Source organism: Oncorhynchus mykiss, chromosome 25 (genome assembly GCF_013265735.2).
Source record: "Oncorhynchus mykiss isolate Arlee chromosome 25, USDA_OmykA_1.1, whole genome shotgun sequence".
NCBI lineage: Eukaryota > Metazoa > Chordata > Actinopteri > Salmoniformes > Salmonidae > Oncorhynchus > Oncorhynchus mykiss.
The window spans coordinates 11325217-11346216 of NC_048589.1; the positions used below are offsets into that span (position 1 = coordinate 11325217).

The window sequence follows — 21000 nt, forward strand, 5'->3', positions numbered from 1 at the left end:
CGGAAGATCCCCTCCCTCTGTGCAGGGACACTGGCTGTTTGGAGAATACCTTTCCTCTGTGATGGGATGAGGCCTGATGCTCGGAGGATCTCCTCCCTCTGTGCAGGGACACTGGCTGTTTGGAGGATACCCTCCCTCTGTGGCGGGATGAGGCCTGATGCTCGGAGGATCTCCTCCCTCTGTGCAGGGACACTGGCTGTTTGGAGGATACCCTCCCTCTTTGATGGGATGAGGCCTGATGCTCGGAGGATCTCCTCCCTCTGTGCAGGGACACTGGCTGTTTGGAGGATACCCTCCCTCTGTGATGGGATGAGGCCTGATGCTCGGAGGATCTCCTCCCTCTGTGCAGGGACACTGGCTGTTTCGAGGATACCCTCCCTCTGTGGCGGGATGAGGCCTGATGCTCGGAGGATCTCCTCCCTCTGTGCAGGGACACTGGCTGTTTGGAGAATACCCTCCCTCAGTGGCGGGATGAGGCCTGATGCTCGGAAGATCCCCTCCCTCTGTGCAGGGACACTGGCTGTTTGGAGAATACCCTCCCTCTGTGATGGGATGAGGCCTGATGCTCGGAGGATCTCCTCCCTCTGTGCAGGGACACTGGCCTTTGGGACGATCCCCTCCCTGTGCGCAGGGACGCTGACCATTGGAACGATTCCCTTCCTCTGCGCAGTGACACCGGCCATCAGGTGGATCAACTCCTTTTGTGCAGGTATGAGGCCTGATGCTCTGAGGATCTTCTTCTTCGGCACAGTGATAGAAGCTGCTGGAAGAATTCCCTCCCTCTGTTCAGTGATGCTGGCTGCTGAGAGAATCCCATCCCTCTGTGCAGGGACACTGGCTGTTCGGACATTCCCCTCCCTCTGTGGCGGGATGAGGCCTGATGCTCGGAGGATCTCCAACCTCTCAGCAGGGACACTAGCCTTTGGGACGATCCCCTCCCTGTGCGCAGGGACGCTGACCATTGGGACGATTCCCTTCCTCTGCGCAGTGACACTGGCCATCAGGTGGATCAACTCCTTTTGTGCAGAAATGAGGCCTGATGCTCGGAGGATCTTCTCCTTTCGCACAGTGACAGTAGCTGCAGTAGCTGCTGGAAGAATCCCCTCCCTCTGTGCAGGGACACTGGCTGTGAGGCGGATGTCCTCCCTCTCTTCAGGGATGAGGCCTGATGCTCGGAAGATCTCCTCCCTCTGCACAGTGATGTTAGCTGCTGGGAGAATCCCCTCCCTCTGTGCAGGGACACTGGCTGTTTGGAGGATACCCTCCCTCTGTGACAGGATGAGGCCTGATGCTCGGAGCATTTCCTCCCTCTGTGACGGGATGAGGCCTGATGCTTGGAGGATCTCCTCCCTCTGCACAGCAACTTCGGCTGCTGTGGTGGTCTGCAAGTATAAATAGAGCATAAATTAATTCCCTAAAAAATCAACCACTTGGAATCTATAACATCATTACACTGAGTGTATTAAACATTAAGAACACCTTCTCTTTCAGTGACATAGACAAATCAGGTGAAAGCTATAATCCCTTATTGATGTGAATTGTTAAATCTTCTTCTCAGTGTAGATGAAGGGGGGGGGGGGGGGCAGGTTAAATAATGATTTTTAGACAATGGAGACATGGATTGTGTATGTGTGTCATTCAGAGGGTGAATGGGCAAGACCAAAGATTTAAGTCCCTTTGAACAGAGTATGGTAGTATGTGCCAGGTGCACCGGTTTGGGTCAAGAACTTCAATGCTGTTGGGTTTTTCAGCTCAACAGTTTTCCCTGAGTATCAACAATGGTCCACCACCAAAGGGGGGAAACTCAATAGGAAGGTGTTGTTAATGTTTTGTTCACTCAGTGTAGATCAATCCCTAGCATATACTTCCATTTGCATGTGTACTGATACTGTAAATACACAAATTATATTAATGTTATCTACAATATATTATAATACCGTAAGTCTCCCTGCTGCAGGGGCATTTCCTCCTACAATTTTGAGCTGATTTTCTTCACTTTAGCAATATTTTGTATCTTTGTTAATTTTAATTGTAATTGTGTTTGGAAAGGTACTGTTACTACAGGAGATGATGCTATCATAAAGCATTTGATGTAAGTATGTAGGACAATTACCCATAATGCTCACTGACTGAACATTCAAAATTACCATGGCAATTATTGACGCATTCACATGCTTTCGGAAACTTGGAACCTCAGAGTTAAAATGAATGTAAGTTATTAGCGTAGAGCTTCCTACTGGTTGATTCTGATACTTCACAAGTGGGAAACCTGAAATCCTCATTCCATAACGAGTTAGCGAGTCAGAAATGTCTGAATTTTCTAGTTCCGACTTGAAGGGCCTTCTATGATGTAGGGCAGGTCAGTAACCAAATTATTTTACTGTCCCCAGTCGCACACAGACTTTTATGGTCACACAAGTTGCCACTCATTCAAAATGAGTAGCCTAACAATTATTTACGTGGCCCCAGGTACATTTGCAACCAAATTGTTTTTGTGTGAGAAATCAATAATAGTTGCACACATAGGGTAACAGTGAGCAATGAGCAAGATAAGCATAGACGGGAAGTTGACAATAGCTTATTATTAGTGTAAATAAACTGTATTTCTATGGTTGCAGTCCTCAAAGATTGAATTGCATTGAATTGAATTAATCAGATCCAATGATTTACCGCCCGTAGGGTGGGGTACCGCTAGTCATCATTATTATAATCACCATCTCAATCATTATCACCATACCATCATAGACTTATTCTTCTGTATCTGAGACTCATCTGACACTACCTTAGATATGGCAGTCTGCAACTCAATACACTGCCCCTGCATGGTGTTCAGCGTCCCCTGCATGTGGTTGATCGATTGCTTAACATCGTTCAGCAGGATCTGAATCTCAAGCCTGCAGGAAATCAGGTGGTTCAACATACTGAGATGACGAGAGGCTTCAGACCATGCCTATTGGACCATCTTTAGGATTCTTTCTCACTTAACACCAATCTTATTAGGAATGTAACTTTGTGCAGAAGATGTTACTATAGTGTTATTTAGAAGAAAAAAAGTGTACTTTGTCAGGCGCCAAAAGGGTGACGGCATGTCTCCCTGCTCCAGTGAGCTCTGCTGACAGGTCTTGCTCACTGTTGGGAGGAACGGGAGCCAAATTAGAGGAAAAATATCTATGGTTGTTCAGCAATGAAACATTCATGGCATAATGGGGATTGTTCTTCCCTGTGAAAAGAATAAAAACAGCTGGGGTTTACTTTCTCACTTTTAGATAATGTAATACAATCTTTAAACCCATCAGAAGTGTAGTGCTTACCTCCATGAAAATGTTGGTCCCTGTTATTTTGGGCGGCATTGTCCCAATGTTGACCACTAGTTCCAACTTGTGATGAGAAGGTCTTGATGAAACGATCAAGTCAACATTTTGTTAGACATTTCAGAGATAGCATTAACAGTTGTACATGAGACAGTGCTTCCAGATATTGAGGTATCTTCCTTCTGAGGTATGTAAAAAAAATCTGGTGTGTGAGTACTCACATGAAAGGTATCCATGATTCTTGGTCAGAAGCTGGAATTATTGCTACACAGCTTTCAGGCGACTTTATGTCTTGGGCCTGGATGAATCATTGAAATACAAGTAATAATGTGAATTTGTGATGCATAATTGTCATTGTAATTTGGAGTATTCCATCAAAGTTATTTTTTTGACAGTCAAAACAACTAACTCTTACGATTAATCACTTGACTTGAGTAATTTGAGTTAACGGAAATAGCTACTTTATATTCTGACCTAGACACTGACTTGTGCAATGCCTAATGCATAAACTATGCGTGTTATTGGCTCATCATAGTATATAGCCGAGGGTCTCATAGTCCAAAAACAGCATTGGCCATTGGACTGCTCAGTCAAAACAACACATTTACGATGAATCACTTGACTGGAGTAACTTGAGTTCGGGAAACTAAAACATTAAAAGTAGGCTATAGCTTGACGCATATTCTTACCTTGGACAAGCTATCCAAAAGGCCTAACCAGTCTTGCTTGAAGATACCGTTAGGCAGATAAAAGCGCGGTACGGTTTGAGACACGGTATTGTGAATCTGTCACACTGATATAAAAGCACGTTTTATTTATGATTTACACTGTAGAATGACCTGCAAGCCAATCAGAATCGAGTTTTAAACTACACCGTGGGTTCCATGGAACGTCACAAACATAATTGTCCACTTGCGTCACAGATTAAAGTCACTGAACATGGGTTTAATAGCTATATTGGCTATATGTACAGTAAATGCACATCGTGTTGAATTGAGATTACACCAACTGCACCACTGAAACTATTTAGCCTAATCCTTTGAGGATCATATGTCAAATGTCAGAATCATGGCACATGAAAACATAATGAAATTGACTGCAGATTATACAATTCACTGTGACACAATATCCATGTCATTTCAATTAAATTACGTTGAACCAACGTGGAATAAACATTGAATTGATTTATGTGCCCATTGGGAAGTGATCAAATCGAAATGATTGAATACATACAGTATTACAAAGAAAGAGATACAAAAATAGCTTCGAAAGGCTCGAAAAAGTCTAATTTCCCTGGGCCACCCAAAAGAAAAAATGTATGTACGCATTACTGTAAATCGTTTTGGATGAAAGCGTCTGCTTTCAAATCTTTGACTCTCACACATATTTACAATCTCGCGATGTTTATTTCTGGCGCTTTCACGTTGCGGGATTTCGTGAAGTAATTGATGCGCAGGAGAGCTTCATGAAATCAGCGACATTAGCGGTTCCAAATCGAGCAAAAAGCTTCAAATTAAAAGTCCATCGTTCACAAATTGTGGCATATTTTCTGTTTCAAGATGCGTTCTGTTAAGTTTCTCTGATCTCTGAAAAGTAATTTAGGTTTTCAATATTCTTTATTAAATAATATATGTAATAATAGTTTAATTTCCATTCCACTAGATGGCACTATCCCCTATGCTACTCCCTGTCAGGGGTCTGAGGATTCTGAAACAAAATAGTGTAGGCTCTTGAAACGCATCGGTGTGTTGGTAGATGTGCTGTACATTGTTATAAACACTTATTACACTGCTATAGACATTTATTATCAATGTCACTCCCTGTTATAAACACATATTACAGTATAAATGATGATCTGTGTAGAGCATGCCGATCCCACCACCAGGGTTGTGGGTTCGATTCCCGGGGAAACTCATACGTAAAATGTATGTGCAAATGACTGTAAGTCGCTTTGAATGAAAGCATCTGCTAAATGTCATATATTATGATTACATTGTTTAAACAACAGGCCTACAATGTGAAAGTCTATTGCTTTTTCAAATGAATATTTGTGTTGGAACTTGACATCAGTTGGAAAGGCAGCACATGTATCTGTTGAATTACTACCTGATTCAAAAGTTGTGGACAGAAATGTGGGTATACTATAATACAAGTAAAAAATAAAATAATGACAAGCACATCTTGTTCTTTTTGAATTCAGGTTTTATTAAGTCAGGGTAGCTTGGTGATCATGGCTACGTGTAACAGCATTGAGATCCCCTCTGGAAACAGAACTGAATTGAGTATTACTAAACCAATATACCCTCAACTATACAGACACACAGCAATGTAGTGCTGCTGACCTGGGTTCCAGACCCACTTGGGGAGTCACCCTGCAGACCCACTAAGGGGCGGCACGTAGCCTCAAGTTTAGATCATTGGGCCAGTTACCGAAAGATTGCTGGCTCAAATACCGGAGCCGACAAAGTGAGAAAATAAGGCACTTGTGGGTGTCTCAGAGGGAGTTGGGATATGCAAAAAAACAACAATTGTGTGTAAGTTAAAATGCTCCATCATTCTTGTCAATGCAGGTTCGTAGTGTTGTAATACTGTTGTAATACTGTAGCTACTATTTGACTGGAGTTGGGTCTTGATAGGAGAGACTGAGTAAGGAGTAGTAAAGCCCCTGCCAACCAGGACCTCTCAACCCTCCTGCTCTAAGTCCTCTGTGAACTTCCTGACCTTGAACAAGACCTCCATGTTGACTGTGGGTTGGGTGGTGGATAGTGAGCACAGCATGTCAGACTGGAGGGCAGAGGGACACACACAGAAGACAAACAAAATCATGAGCATGGTTCAGAAATTACACAAATGTGAGAGTCAGTTTGAAATGCCTGGATGTGTATGTTGAAACAGCATGTTCCAGTATGTTTGTGAGCAGTGAATGTGAGTGTGTCTGTGCTGTGAATGTGTGTTTCTCACCATGCAGATGATGGGCTCCAGCAGCTTGTCGCTAGGCACATCCATCCAGGTCAATTCTATGGCCGCCGGGTCACCTGGCGAGCACGGGGTCAGAAGGTCATCCACCATCAACTGACTGGTGGCAAAGGATGTCCCTCGCACCTAGAGTACCATCACAAACAACAAAATATCTTAAAATCTCCTAAATTGTAGAGAAAGAGATACACATTTAGTGTGCTGTACAAGAGTGGACTTCAATAGTTACCATACAGTATTAGTAGAAACGTTTTGAATAAATCACAAATGACTGAAATGACAGTATAGACAGAGAGATAGTCCTATGTGTTCATCTTATTATATTTCTACAATGCCAAAACAGTGTGTGTTATTTGCAACGAAACTGTCCCTGTTTGTAAATAATTAACTCTGAGACGTCCGTAGGGATCTGAGCATGGTACTTTCAAGTTAGGCCTACCTTTCCACCCCAGACCGAGTAGGCCTACTGACGCAGAAAAATGTAAGCTTCAACTGCTGGCTAATCTTCTTCCTTGGCTTAACCCAACGAGAGGTCACAAGTGTTTCCCTAAAAGCTGTCTGGGTTTAAATGTATTTTATTGTACAGAATGTGAATAGCTTAATCAATTGATAGTGTCAGATTCGATTATATCCAAAGCAAATGAAACAACAATATCCCCATATGCATCAGAGTCACGTCTTTCCCAGTTATTCCTATTTTACATCTTGTTTCTAGCATTAAGAATCGCGGACCAAAGTGTTGTTATAGATAACTGTATATAATCACATCTGTTTAATTTTCCTCAAAATATTAAACTAATTGTGGGTAGGCCTGTACTTTTTGCCCTTTTCTTTAAGAAAAGGTAGGCCTATGGCATACCCTCTCATACACACTAACTTCAAGTCTTAACAGACACAGAGGTGGGCTATTTAAAGAGTGCATGGCGGGTGGAGGAATTGACTAACATACCTATGGATATAGCAGCCTATAGCCTAATTTCATCAGTCAAACCGGTAGGCCTGCCTCTTATTTCTTAAATAGGAAGAAATAGGCTCCAACACATATCCCTAATTAAAATGAAGACGTTTAAAATCAATGATGTTTACTCAAATTTGCCTACTTTCAGCACCATGAGCTGTCCATTTCCAATTGTTTGTGCCGTGGCTGCTGCTTCAAGTTTCAGCACCACAATGTAAGTTACTTGAATCTGACTTCTTGTGAGGTCAATAACTCTGATAAACCTTTTTTGATATCCTCAGAGGACCGTTATTATCATGTTTTAACCACTCCTTCATTATTACTGAAACACGATTCAAAGTGGTAAATATAAAGATCCAGTCCATAAAAAAATTGGAGGCCCCTTACACTTCAGTGTTGTGATGCAAAAATGCTAGCAAAATGTATAGCGCATGGAATTAAAAAGGTGTTGTCGGACATTATTCATTCTAATCAGACAGGATTTTTACATGGACAATATATTGGAGATCATATACAGCAAGTACTGCAACCAATAGAACACTATGAAAAATCAGGGAAACCAGGCCTGCTATTCATAGCTGACTTTTAAAAGGCTTTTCATAAAGTATGCCTGGAGTTCATATATTAATGCCTGGAACATTTAAATTTTGGACAATCTCTTATAAAATGGGTTAAAATCATGTATAGTAACCCTAGGTGAAAAATAGTTGTACGGATGTACGCTGAGAGTCGGGAAGCAAGTTCAGGGAATGAATACATTTAATTAATAAATAAATGAACAAAACAAGGAACACAAACAGCGCACTGACATGAAACAGCAACAATGACTAATGGGGGTAGAAACCAAAGGGAGGGACATATAAAGGGCAGGTAATCAAGGAGGTGATGGAGTCCAGGTGAGTGTCATAATGCGTGTAAGGCTGGTGACAGGTGTGCGCCATAACGAACAGCCTGGTGACCTAGAGGCCGGAGAGGTAGCACATGTGACAATAGTAAATAATGGCTACTTCTCATAAAAGAAGGTTGTCCACTATCGGCATATCTATTTATTATGGCCATCGAAAAGTTAGCTATTAAAATCCGATCCTACAATAATATCAAGGGATTAGAAATCCCACCACCTGCCAACCCCTCTTTACACTGCTGCTACTCTCTGTTCATCATATATGCATAGTCACTTTAACCATATTTACATGTACATTCTACCTCAATCAGCCTGACTAACCGGTGTCTGTATGTAGCCTCGCTAGTTTTATAGCCTCACTACTGTTTTTTTCACTGTCTTCTTACTGTTGTTTTTATTTCTTAACCTACCTATTGTTCACCTAATACCTTTTTTTTGCACTATTGGTTAGAGCCTGTAAGTAAGCATTTCACTGCGGTATTCGGCGCATGTGACAAATATACTTTGATTTGATTCATGCTGTTCTGTGCTGATGGCTGTTGGAGAGGGCAGCGGCAGCTGAGTAAGATGGGGCCTTTTATGGCCCTGCCTCTGGGAGCCTGTCTGCTTGTGACATGATGAGAGAGTGAGAGGGCCTTCCTGTAAGATATTTTGTGCTACAAACATACTTCTATTTGAAGAGGTTTTTGACCATTCAGGGACCTACTATCAAACAGTCATGAAATCATAAAAAATGATTGTCTACACAAAAGAATGTGAATGTGGTCACCCCAATTTTTTTTTGCCAAGTTATATGCATGAAAATAAAGATGCTTTAAAATATGTGACATTTTGGAGAGATTTTTGGACAGTATAGGGGCCTCCTAGGCCTTGTTATGGATACATGTCTATTTAGATAGGTTGGTATAAGATATCTGCTCCATTTTTGGGTCCCATGTTGACAAGATGTTGGGGAATCACTGGAGGGAAATATTGACCAACTGAGCATCTCAGTGTACATCTCAATAAACACAATAGGTGTTTTGTTACATTTCAGTATTCTGTGAAATATTTAAAGTGTCATATTGGGATGCAAACTCAAAAATGTAAACTCTATCTGACATGTTACTGTTTTCTTATTTTTTAAGCCCCTGACCATGTGTGTGAGGTGTATACAGGATGTACATAAATGGGCATAAACACGTGGCACAGAAAATAAAATATTGACATTTAGGAATTGAAAATGCATCTAAATATATTTTGTTGTGTCTTTTTTTGTTTCTAATATTTTTTATGAAACACACAAGAATGGTGTATAGGTGGTATACAAGACAGGTATACAATTCTTATCTAAACATAAAAGAGCATACAGGAACAACAAGACCCAGAGTTCTGGGTGCAGAACAAATAATACAAAACACGACATACAAAACAAGGACACGTAGAAAGAAAGAGGGAAGATGTCCCCCATATCCCCCCCCCCCCCCTCCCAACTGCTCGGGTGGCAGGGCCAGCACATGCTGCCCAAAGGTAGATTAAAATATTACAATTGAGAGTGCGTTAATAAGTACAAATTCACAGCGCCGACTCGTCCAAGTAGGAGAGGAAAGGCTGCCAGATTTGATCAAATGTTGATAATTTATTGTTCAGAATATACAGTATCTAATTCTTTCTAAGTGTACAGTGTTTGCCAATTCACTGAGCCATAATTTGGTAGAGGGCGCTTCACTCCTCTTCCAAAACAACAAGATTTGTTTTTTTTGCCGAGATGAGACCGTACGAGATTAGTTGTTTTTGGGGGTTGGTTAATCCGTTTAGGGACTCAGATACTCCCAGGATTATCGGAAGCGGGTCTGGATCTATTGAAGTCTCCAAAACTTCAGAGAGGATCCCAAAAATTCCACTCCAATAACCATGCAAGCTAGAGCATAGGGCAAAGCAGTGGAGTAGTGTACCCTGCGTAGCCTGACATTTATCACATGTAGGGGATGTGTCAGGAAATATCCTATGCAGTTTAGTTTTGGAATAGTGTAATCTGTGTAAAACCTTGAATTGTATGAGACGATGTCTGGAATTAATGGAGCATGTGTGGATATACTCCAAGCTCTCTTCCCAGTCTGCCACCGAGATGTCAGTCCCTAGTTCTTCCTCCCATTTTGCCTTGATGGCATCAGTGGAAGGTGTGCTAACAGATTGAAAAGCATCATATAGACCCGATATCAGTTATTGGAGGTGGGGCATATTTTTATGCATCCGTCAAACATGGAAGGTTTGGCATTCCCAAATGTTGAGAGGTGTTTCCTAACGTAGTCTCTAATTTGTAGGTATCTGAAAAAAATACTTCTGGGAAGGTTATAAGTTTCCCTCAGCAACTCAAAGGAAGCAAAGGTCCCTTCTATGTATAAATCCCCTATGGTACTTATCCCCAACTCTCCCCATCGCTCAAAGGTGTTATCAAGGTTAGAAGGGGCAAAGGAGGGATTCCTGGCGACAGGGAGCATGAATGACATTGGTCTAAGCTCAAAGTGGACTTTCATTTGCTTCCAGATTCGGACTGTGCTATGTATAATAGGATTGTTACAATAAAGTGACATCTCCAGATTGACAGGCGACAAAATCACAGCGCCAATAGAGAAGGGGTGACACTCCTCACGCTCCATACTAAGCCAGCTGGATGCCGGAAGTACGTCATCCAGCAGAAACGTAACAATGCGGAGGTTAGCGGCCCAGTAATAAAATATAAAATTTGGGAGAGACAATCCTCCTTCCATCTTGGATTTGCAGAGGTGTTTTTTACCTATCCTGTGTGTTTTATAATCCCAGATGAAAGGATTGATAATTGAGTCCAGTTGTTTATGAAAGGATTTAGGTATGAATACTGGGATGTTCTGATATAGGTAGAGCAGTTGTGGGAGGAAGACCCTTTTAATGGCATTAATTCTTCCGAGGAGAGAAATTGGGAGAGTTCTCCAAAATAGTATGTTTGCTTTGAGTTTTTGTATCAGAGAGGGGAAATTATCTTTAAATAGTAAGGAGTATTGTTTGGTAACTACAATTCCTAGGTAGGTAAATTTTTCTGAAGATAACTTAAATGGGAGATGTTCTAGCCAGGAGGCATTTTGCGACCGTATGGGCATTAATTCACTCTTGTTCCAATTTATTCTGTATCCCGAGAAGGTACCAAACAAATTGATCACATCAAGAATAGCTGGGATACTAGCCTGGGGTTCTGTTACATAGAGGAGGATATCATCTGTGTATAGGGAGATCTTATTTAGAGTATCTTTAGTATTATAGCCGTGTATTGCTGCATGAGATCTAATCGTCTGAGCGAGCGGTTCGATAATTAGGGCGAAGAGCATAGGCGACAGTGCACAACCCTGCCTTGTCCCCCTGTTGAGGTTAAATCGGGGCGACAATGATTGGTTAGTGAGTATTCTGGCACAGGGGTTCCTATATAAAAGCTGGATCCAATTTATGAACCTATCTCCAATATTAAATTTCTGTAGGACCTTGAATAGATAGGGCCACTCAACTTGGTCAAAGGCCTTTTCGGCGTCAAGAGATATGACGGCAAGGTCCACGTTGGGTAACCTCTGAGAATACATAATATTGAAGAGGCGCCTGAGATTGAAGAATGAGTTTCTGTTAGGGATAAAGCCGGTCTGATCCGAATGGACCAATTTGCCAATTAAAGTGCTAAGCCAGTTAGCCAGAGTTTTTGCTAAAATCTTTTGGTCTGTATTAAGGAGAGATATTGGTCTGTATGACCCTACCTCTTCTGGATCTTTACCCTTCTTATGTATAACTGTAATGAACGCTTCGTCCAAAGTAGAAGGGAGAGCTCCATCCTCATTGGCCTGAACCAACATTTTGTGCAGATAGGGAGAGAGCATGTTGCTGAATGTTTTATAGAATTCACCAGGGTATCCATCTGGGCCCGGGGTCTTGCCACTCTTTAGAGATTTAATTGTTTCTCGAATTTCATCAAGAGATATTTCCTTATTCAGGAAGTTAGAATCTTCCTGGTTCAGGGTAGGGAGATTACAGTCCTCCAAAAATGTTTGCATAATTAAGGGGTTAGGATCCGCTTTAGATGTATATAGAGTCTCATAAAACTGCCGGAATCTGTCATTGATGTCTTTGGGGGAAGAGAGTAATTCCCCAGATGCAGATTTAACCCTGTGAATCATTCGGTCACTCACATTTTTTCGAAGTTGTCTGGCGAGTAATTTGTGTGGTTTGTCACCAAACTCAAAATATTTTTGCTTGGCATAGAGAAAAGATTTAGCAATTTTAGCTGAGAGAATCTGATTATATTCAAATTTTAAAGAGGTAATTTTTTTATGTTTCTCCATAGATGGGTGGCTAGCATTCTCCCTATCCAGTAAGTGAATTTGTCCCTCCAGTTCTTCCAGTTTTCCTCTGTTTTGCCTACTCCTGGCAGCCTGAAAGGAGATGATACAGCCTCTCAGATTAGCCTTCAGTGTTTCCCACAATAATGCTGGGGAGGTCTCTGTGTTGTCATTGGTATCAAAGAAATATGTAATTTGGTCTTTAAGATATTCAGAGAATGTTGGTTCTGTGAGGAGCTGAGGATTCAACCTCCAGACCCTCTCGTTTGGTACAATGTCACCCAATCTCAGGGAGAAGGTGAGTGGACTGTGGTCCGAGATTATAATATCATGATACCTCACATTACAGGTATAGGGGAGTAGTCTAGCATCCAACAAAAAGTAGTCAATTCGAGTGTAAACCTTGTGAACATGAGAGTAAAAGGAGTATTCCCTACCCGTAGGGTTATTGATCCTCCATATATCAAATACGTTTGAATTTTTTATGTAGGTATTCAAGAATTTGCTTGAATAGGAGGTAGGGGTTCGCCGGGTAGAGGATCTATCCAAATATTGGTCTAGCACACAGTTAAGGTCCCCTCCAATGACCAGGTTAGTATGGGAGATATCTGGAATCAGGGCAAATACTCTTTTGAAAAAAGAGGGGTTGTCAATGTTTGGCCCATAGATATTTAGTAGAGTTACTGAGGTAGAGTGGATTTCTCCTATTGCGATCACATACCGACCCTCTTTATCCGCAATAGTGGTTTTATGTAGAAAGGGAATTCCTTTCCGTACCAGAATCGCTGTGCCTCTCGTTTTGGCAGAGAAGTTAGAGTGATGCACTTGCCCCACCCACCTACACTTAAGTCTGCTATGAGAGTTATTCTTCAGATGGGTTTCTTGCAAAAATATAATATCAGACGAGAGTGCTTTCAAGTGGGCTAGGACCTTGCCCCTCTTAATTGGTTCGTTTAAACCCTTGACATTCCAGGAAGTGAATGTAAGCCCCGCCCTCCTCTCGTTTGTAGTTCCTATGGTGGCCTGCATACCATGTAACTTGATAAAAAGGTAAGAAAGCGCACCAAACCATCACGATCAGCATATGTAGCACCTACACCCGAGCAGTATCCAACCCACCCCTCCCCCCTGCAAGCACCTTTACTTCCCACCCTGTTCCCCTAATTTCCCCAACACTTACCCCCCCCATCAACCCACATTTAACAGGCATGTACAAACAGGAGAAAAAAAAAAGGATAAATAAAAATAATAAACACATTGTCTGGCCGATGCCAAAAAAGCACGGCGCGACCTCGAACAAGAGGTAAAACAAAAATAAAATCCCAACTATACGTTCACCTCTCACTATCCTAGAACTTCTACTAACATATGAACTGAGGAGGCTCCCGCGAGTTAAGTGTTCAGTTAACATCTAATAAACCTAAACAGAATAAGTTGCAACTTAAACATATTGCGCATTTAAGCGTCATCCTGGGTCAATCCCAGAGATAAGCAAGATATAGCCTCAAGATTATATTGCTAAGCACTGCCGGTCAAAAAATAAACCATCCGCAACCGACATAGTCAGCCGTACCTTTACATACTGTGGGTCAGGAGATCGGAACAAGGATTTGTTAAATTAAACGTTCCCCCCATAAACAAAACATGTTTAAATAAAAATATATACATTATATATACACACATACATACACACACACACATACACACATATATATATATATATATATATATATATATACATATACATACATACATACATACATACATATACACACATACATACATATATATACATATATATACATACACACATACACACACACACACACATATACATACATATACATGTATGTATACATACCCACACAAAAAATAATGTATAAAAATATATATTTAAAGAATATGTATATACATCCATATGCACATATACACATACAAACATTCATACCCCAGAATAACAATCTACACTGATTTAAAATATACACATACATAATACTAAAATGCTAAGAGAAAATAGTAATAAAGTACAAATAGTAATTATATGTACGCACACCTACACAGACATAAGCACTACAGAGGGCTGGTGGGACTCTAGTCGGGAGAGAGGCCCACGGCCAGACAAAGGCAGAACGGCACAAAACATCAACCTGCTAACCAGGTGTCTGCCCCCTCCCAACCATCACCCCCAGTCCCCTGCAAGCAATAAATAAATGGTATGGTAGTAAGAATAATGTAAGGATTGTAAAATAAATAACGAAACAAAACAAAAGTGGGGGAATATAAGTATATCCGTCCGAAGGTGTCAGTGATCAAACCTGGAAGTAAAAAATATGCATCGCTCTGAGCACAGCCGGGATGAAAGTGAATGTAACGTAACGTTCATTGAGAGCTCTGACCGCCATCCATTGGTCTGCTCAGCGTCTTACATGTTCGGTAGCCCTTGTTGAGCCCGTTTAATACGTTTTCACCCAATATGGTATAGTATGGATTCGAGTCCATGAGCAGACCCTAACACGCAATAACAAGGCACTCTAACCTGTACGGGGGATTGGTGTATATCCCCGGATAAACTTCTCTGCGTCCAAAACCGAGGAGAGCCAAATCTTCTCACCGGAAGGCGGGGTAATTCTTAGTCTTGCAGGGAAGAGTAAGGCTGGGCGAAGATGGAGTTTGTAGAGTTTGGTCATGACATCTCTGTAGTCGGCGCGATGCTTTGCCACATCGGGCGCATAATCCTCATAGAAACGGAATGGATGCCCTTTATGTGACAGGTTGCCCCTCATTCGAGCTTCACGCAGGATAAGATCCTTGGTCTTGAAACTGTGACAACAGATGATTACTGGGCGAGGACGTTTGCCCGGTCCAGGCACTGGGACAAGGGAGCGATGTGCGCGGTCCAGCTGGGGATCCGAATCCAAAACATCCGATCCCATTGCATCCTTCAATAGCTTGGCGAAGAAGTCGGTGGGGCGAGAGCCCGCCTCTACCCCCTCTGCCAGACCAACAACGCGAAGGTTATTACGTCTGGATCGGCCCTCCAGGTCCACCACTTTCACAGAAAGCGTCTGCACAGTATCCTGCAATGACGTGCATAGCTTCTCTAACTCGTCGATCCTACCAGCGTTGAATTCAGAAGCTTTCTCAAGGTCCACAATACTCTGGCCATGCGAAGCGACCGTTCGAATGATGCTCTCGATTTTGGTGTCCAGTTCAGCAATAGTGGCCTTAAGATCCTCAGCTATAGCAACACGTAGCTCCCCCAAAGCCCGGGTAAGTTCTGTAAGTGTCACGTTGTGCCTCCCGCCATGTCTGTCTCGTTGTTTAGTGGGGAGTAGGCCTCCGCTGTGGATTTATTGTCCTTTGGTCGCTTATTACTCGGCATTTTCATATAGAAAGTTACAATCTTGTATTAGAAAGAAACGTTTGTTGTAAAAAGTGCCATAAAGTAGGTTAAATTAGATTATTTCGCAAAAAAGTTGCAGGAGCCTCTCACGCACAACCGTTCACTACAACATGCTAGCTCCGCCCCCCGTTGTGTCTTTTTTTAACAAGGCAAGGTTAATTAAGAACAAATTCTTATTTTCAATGATGGCCTAGGAACAGTGCAGAACTGAAAGCAGAACGACAGATTTGTACCTTGTCAACTCGGGGGTTTGAACTTGCAACCTTCAGGTTACTAGTCCAACGCTCTAACCACTAGGCTACCCTGCCGCCGTCTATGGAATACATAAATAAAATGTTTTTGTTTTGTTTAAATATGTGTATAAAATATACTTTCCTGTACAGTAAGTAAATGTAAGAAATCCAGAAAGCATGAAAAAATGTTTTTGTAATGTCTAAAATAAAATATAATAATATAATATTGTCTGTACAGTAAGTAACGTAAATGCAGAAGCAATAAGAATTGTAAATGATGATAGAACACATCAAATTCATGTGAACATGAGGACACAAAGGAGATATTTAATTAAAAGATCATATTTTAATACATTTTTAATGCTGAAAAAATCTATGTATGGCAAATCCAATTTGGGAAAATTGCCTGTTGGACAAAAATGAAAAATAGTTAACATCCTTGCTACTTCAGCCATTTGCTATGTTAAAGTCAAATCACAGTTAATGATGAATGGATACAATTTGGAAGGATTTTCCAGAGTCATACCTCAGTAGTGTAGAGTGTCAGGTGGCACAACCATTGGTGCCATGAGGTCAAAGTGTGAAGGAGGGAGCAAGCCAGAGAGCTGTCTAGGAAGCAGTCCAGCCCCATGGCTTGGAGGCTTTGAGTTGGTCCCATCATTGTAATGCATTGTGGGGTATCTGCTGCCCCATAGACCTGCTGGCAGTGGGAAAGGTGTTAGCGAGGAGACCACCAGGGACATCTATGATTCGCTGACACAGTCTTGGTTAGACCACATGTCTTCTAAAGCAATATTCACCTGCTTTCATAGAGTAGGGATTCACTCCTTTGGGGACACTGCCAGTGTTCCCCTGATATCCATGTGTTCCCATCGGTGGAGGTGGTGGTACACACTTGTTCTGTAAAACACATCAACACATTTTCCAAATTGTTGGTAATATCAGCACAGTTGAAATACAATGGTTGTTCACTGTTTTTAATTTAATTGAATTTAAGTGTGTACTTCAGCCTTGGGCTCAGTTTTGTTAACCCATCTGTGCAGAATTGGATCCCAGACAATCTGAGGAAGAAGAGATTAGCAATGTGAAGCAAGCCACAATTTATTTTTATTTTTTAAATCCACTCAATTGTCTCTACATAGAATATAGTGTTAATAACCAGTTCCTTACAGATCTGTCTTTGTCCTCAGGTAGATGAACCTCCTTCTTATTAGCTCTTCCACTCCCAAAGACCCAGCTCAGCCAGCCTCCACTGTTATTGTGAACAGCAGGGGCCTCGGGCTCAGCCACCGGCCGGGTGCCAGTCTGGAACTGAGGGTTGGCATCGGAGTGTTCCGGCTTGGTGATGGACATCATAGCAGGATGCTCAACATATCTAAGTCGGACATCTGTAATAAGTGGGAGAAGTCAGGCCACTCTGCTCATGTCACCATACAGAACAATTACTAGCTGACAGGTAGGAACGTCTTGCTCTGATACTCTGTTTACAACCCAATCTTAACCTACACGCAGTCACAGGGATTACTGGGAGGTTACTCCAGGACTCTGCCACCGCATTGTTTTGGTTGCAAAATGAACAATTCCCTGCATATTATGTGAGGGCTTACAAATGTGACCAATCACCAAACTATTTCTGCATAAAATAGTCACATCACAATATTATCGCATAGAACTGACCCATTACCACAGTACAAAAAGAGGGCTCGCAATTTCAACCAATCACCGCACATTTACTGCATAATATGGTTCAATCAAGCGACACATCAACACAGTTTTTTCCCTTGTCAGTGCATTTTTGCAACAAATTGGACAAAACAATTGCATATTGCAATGCAAAATGTCATAATTGTCGCTGCAAAATCTAGCATATTTATCCGCAAATATGAAAAAAATCCATGTGAAATCCTGGAGAGATTCACTGGAGTATGAAAATGTATAGACTCACTACTGTCAGTCGCTCTGGATAACAGTATCTGCTAAATGACTCAAATGTAAAAGTACAATGAAGCTAAACATGTTTTATGTAGAAAATGCATGAAAGTATTACAGTTATACACTCACATGAGCCATACATTTGATCTATCACAACTTATTCTCACAATAGTAATTTCTTTACTAATTAGGTAAGGTTAAGTGACCTCTTCTCTTGGAATAGAAATCCACAGGTGGAGTACACGCTCCACCATCCCATTTCCGCAGTGGTGCCAACATGGGGATGATGGAAGGTGGTTGTGGATGAATGTTTTCATTCTTCACAGGGACACTGGCTGTGAGGAGGATCTCCTCCCTCTCTTCAGGGATGAGGCCTGATGCTCGGAAGATCCCCTCCCTCTGTGCAGGGACACTGGCTGTTTGGAGGATACCCTCCCTCTCTTCAGGGATGAGGCCTGATGCTCGGAAGATCCCCTCCCTCTGTGCAGGGACACTGGCTGTTTGGAGGATACCCTCCCTCTGTGATGGGATGAGGCCTGATGCTCGGAGGATCTCCTCCCTCTGTGCAGGGACACTGGCTGTTTGGAGGATATCCTCCCTCAGTGGCGGGATGAGGCCTGATGCTCGGAGGATCTCCTCCCTCTCAGCAGGGACACTGGCCTTTGGGACGATCCCCTCCCTGTGCGCAGGGACACTGACCATTGGAACGATTCCCTTCCTCTGCGCAGTGACACTGGCCATCAGGTGGATCAACTCCTTTTGTGCAGGAATGAGGCCTGATGCTCTGAGGATCTTCTTCTTCGGCACAGTGATAGAAGCTGCTGGAAGAATCCCCTCCCTCTGTTCAGTGATGCTGGCTGCTGAGAGAATCCCATCCCTCTGTGCTGGGACACTGGCTGTTCGGACATTCCCCTCCCTCTGTGGCGGGATGAGGCCTGATGCTCGGAGGATCTCCAACCTCTCAGCAGGGACACTAGCCTTTGGGACGATCCCCTCCCTGTGCGCAGGGACGCTGACCATTGGGACGATTCCCTTCCTCTGCGCAGTGACACTGGCCATCAGGTGGATCAACTCCTTTTGTGCAGAAATGAGGCCTGATGCTCGGAGGATCTTCTCCTTTCGCACAGTGATAGAAGCTGCAGTAGCTGCTGGGAGAATCACCTCCCTCTGTGCAGGGACACTGGCTGTGAGGCGGATGTCCTCCCTCTCTTCAGGGATGAGGCCTGATGCTCGGAAGATCTCCTCCCTCTGCACAGAGATGTTAGCTGCTGGGAGAATCCCCTCCCTCTGTGCAGGGACACTGGCTGTTTGGAGGATACCCTCCCTCTGTGACAGGATGAGGCCTGATGCTCGGAAGATCTCCTCCCTCTGCACAGTGATGTTAGCTGCTGGGAGAATCCCCTCTCTCTGTGCAGGGACACTGGCTGTTTGGAGGATACCCTCCCTCTGTGACAGGATGAGGCCTGATGCTCGGAGCATTTCCTCCCTCTGTGACAGGATGAGGCCTGATGCTCGGAGGATCTCCTCCCTCTGCACATCAACTTCGGCTGCTGTGATGATCTGCAGGTATAAATAGAGCATAAATGAATTCCCTAAAAAATCAACCACTTGGAATCTATAACATCATTACACTGAGTGTATTAAACATTAAGAACACCTTCTCTTTCAGTGACATAGACAAATCAGGTGAAAGCTATAATCCCTTATTGATGTGAATTGTTAAATCTTCTTCTCAGTGTAGATGAAGGGGGAGGGGGGGGGGACAGGTTAAAGAATGATTTTTAGACAATTGAGACATGGATTGTGTATGTGTGTCATTCAGAGGGTGAATGGGCAAGACCAAAGATTTAAGTCCCTTTGAACAGAGTATGGTAGTATGTGCCAGGTGCACCGGTTTGGGTCAAGAACTTCAATGCTGTTGGGTTTTTCAGCTCAACAGTTTTCCCTGAGTATCAACAATGGTCCACCACCAAAGGGGGGAAACTCAATAGGAAGGTGTTGTTAATGTTTTGTTCACTCAGTGTAGATCAATCCCTAGCATATACTTCCATTTGCATGTGTACTGATACTGTAAATACACAAATTATATTAATGTTATCTACAATATATTATAATACCGTAAGTCTCCCTGCTGCAGGGGCATTTCCTCCTACAATTTTGAGCTGATTTTCTTCACTTCAGCAATATTTTGTATCTTTGTTAATTTTAATTGTAATTGTGTTTGGAAAGGTACTGTTACTACAGGAGATGATGCTATCATAAAGCATTTGATCTAAGTATGTAGGACAATTACCCATAATGCTCACTGACTGAACATTCAAAATTACCATGGCAATTATTGACGCATTCACATGCTTTCGGAAACTTGGAACCTCAGAGCTAAAATGAATGTAAGTTATTAGCGTAGAGCTTCCTACTGGTTGATTCTGATACTTCACAAGTGGGAAACCTGAAATCCTCATTCCATAACGAGTTAGCGAGTCAGAGAGTCAGAAATGTCCGAATTTTCTAGTTCCGACTTGAAGGGCCTTCTATGATGTAGGGCAGGTCAGTAACCAAATGATTTTACTGTCCCCAGTCGCACACAGACTTTTATGGTCACACAAGTTGCCACTCATTCAAAATGAGTAGCCTAACAATTATTTACGTGGCCCCAGGTACATTTGCAACCAAATTATTTTTGTGTGAGAAATCAATAATAGTTGCACACATAGGGTAACAGTGAGCAATGAGCAAGATAAGCATAGACGGGAAGTTGACAATAGCTTATTATTAGTGTAAATAAACTGTATTTCTATGGTTGCAGTCCTCAAAGATTGAATTGCATTGAATTGAATTAATCAGATCCAATGATTTACCGCCCGTAGGGTGGGGTACCGCTAGTCATCATTATTATAATCACCATCTCAATCATTATCACCATACCATCATAGACTTATTCTTCTGTAT

At 42.4% G+C, this 21000-nt stretch overlaps 1 protein-coding gene across 5 annotated transcripts; it reads right to left on the minus strand.

Annotated features, from left to right (window-relative positions):
- Positions 1 to 2867: 2867 nt before the first annotated feature.
- Positions 2868 to 19783, minus strand: LOC118936593 (titin-like). Of its 5 annotated transcripts, XR_005039520.1 has the most exons (8): positions 18258 to 19779; positions 17290 to 17507; positions 17124 to 17180; positions 16920 to 17019; positions 16646 to 16819; positions 3533 to 3609; positions 3312 to 3393; positions 2870 to 3129 (listed from the first exon to the last, which is right to left on the minus strand). XR_005039520.1 is itself a non-coding variant. In XM_036962540.1 (6 exons), exons 1-5 carry the CDS (start codon positions 19630 to 19632, stop codon positions 16647 to 16649), a joined length of 1923 nt encoding a protein of 640 aa, XP_036818435.1. In that variant the 5' UTR covers positions 19633 to 19779; the 3' UTR covers positions 2868 to 3609; position 16646. The 5 variants fall into 5 exon arrangements, 2 of the variants coding, with proteins under 2 accessions (XP_036818435.1, XP_036818436.1); XR_005039521.1 differs by having other exon boundaries at positions 2868 to 3129; positions 3312 to 3609; positions 16646 to 16816; positions 18258 to 19783; XR_005039519.1 differs by having other exon boundaries at positions 3312 to 3609.
- Positions 19784 to 21000: the final 1217 nt, after the last annotated feature.

Excerpts from the sequence above, each read along its gene's own strand:
- LOC118936593 (XM_036962540.1), bottom strand. The coding sequence starts at position 19,632 with ATGCTCTATTTATACCTGCAGATCATCACAGCAGCCGAAGTTGATGTG. Across the intron at positions 17,020-17,123 it reads AAACTGAGCCCAAGGCTGAA|AACAAGTGTGTACCACCACC; the intron begins GTACACACTTAA and ends TGTGTTTTACAG. Across the intron at positions 16,820-16,919 it reads TCCCTACTCTATGAAAGCAG|CAGGTCTATGGGGCAGCAGA; the intron begins GTGAATATTGCT and ends TCCCACTGCCAG.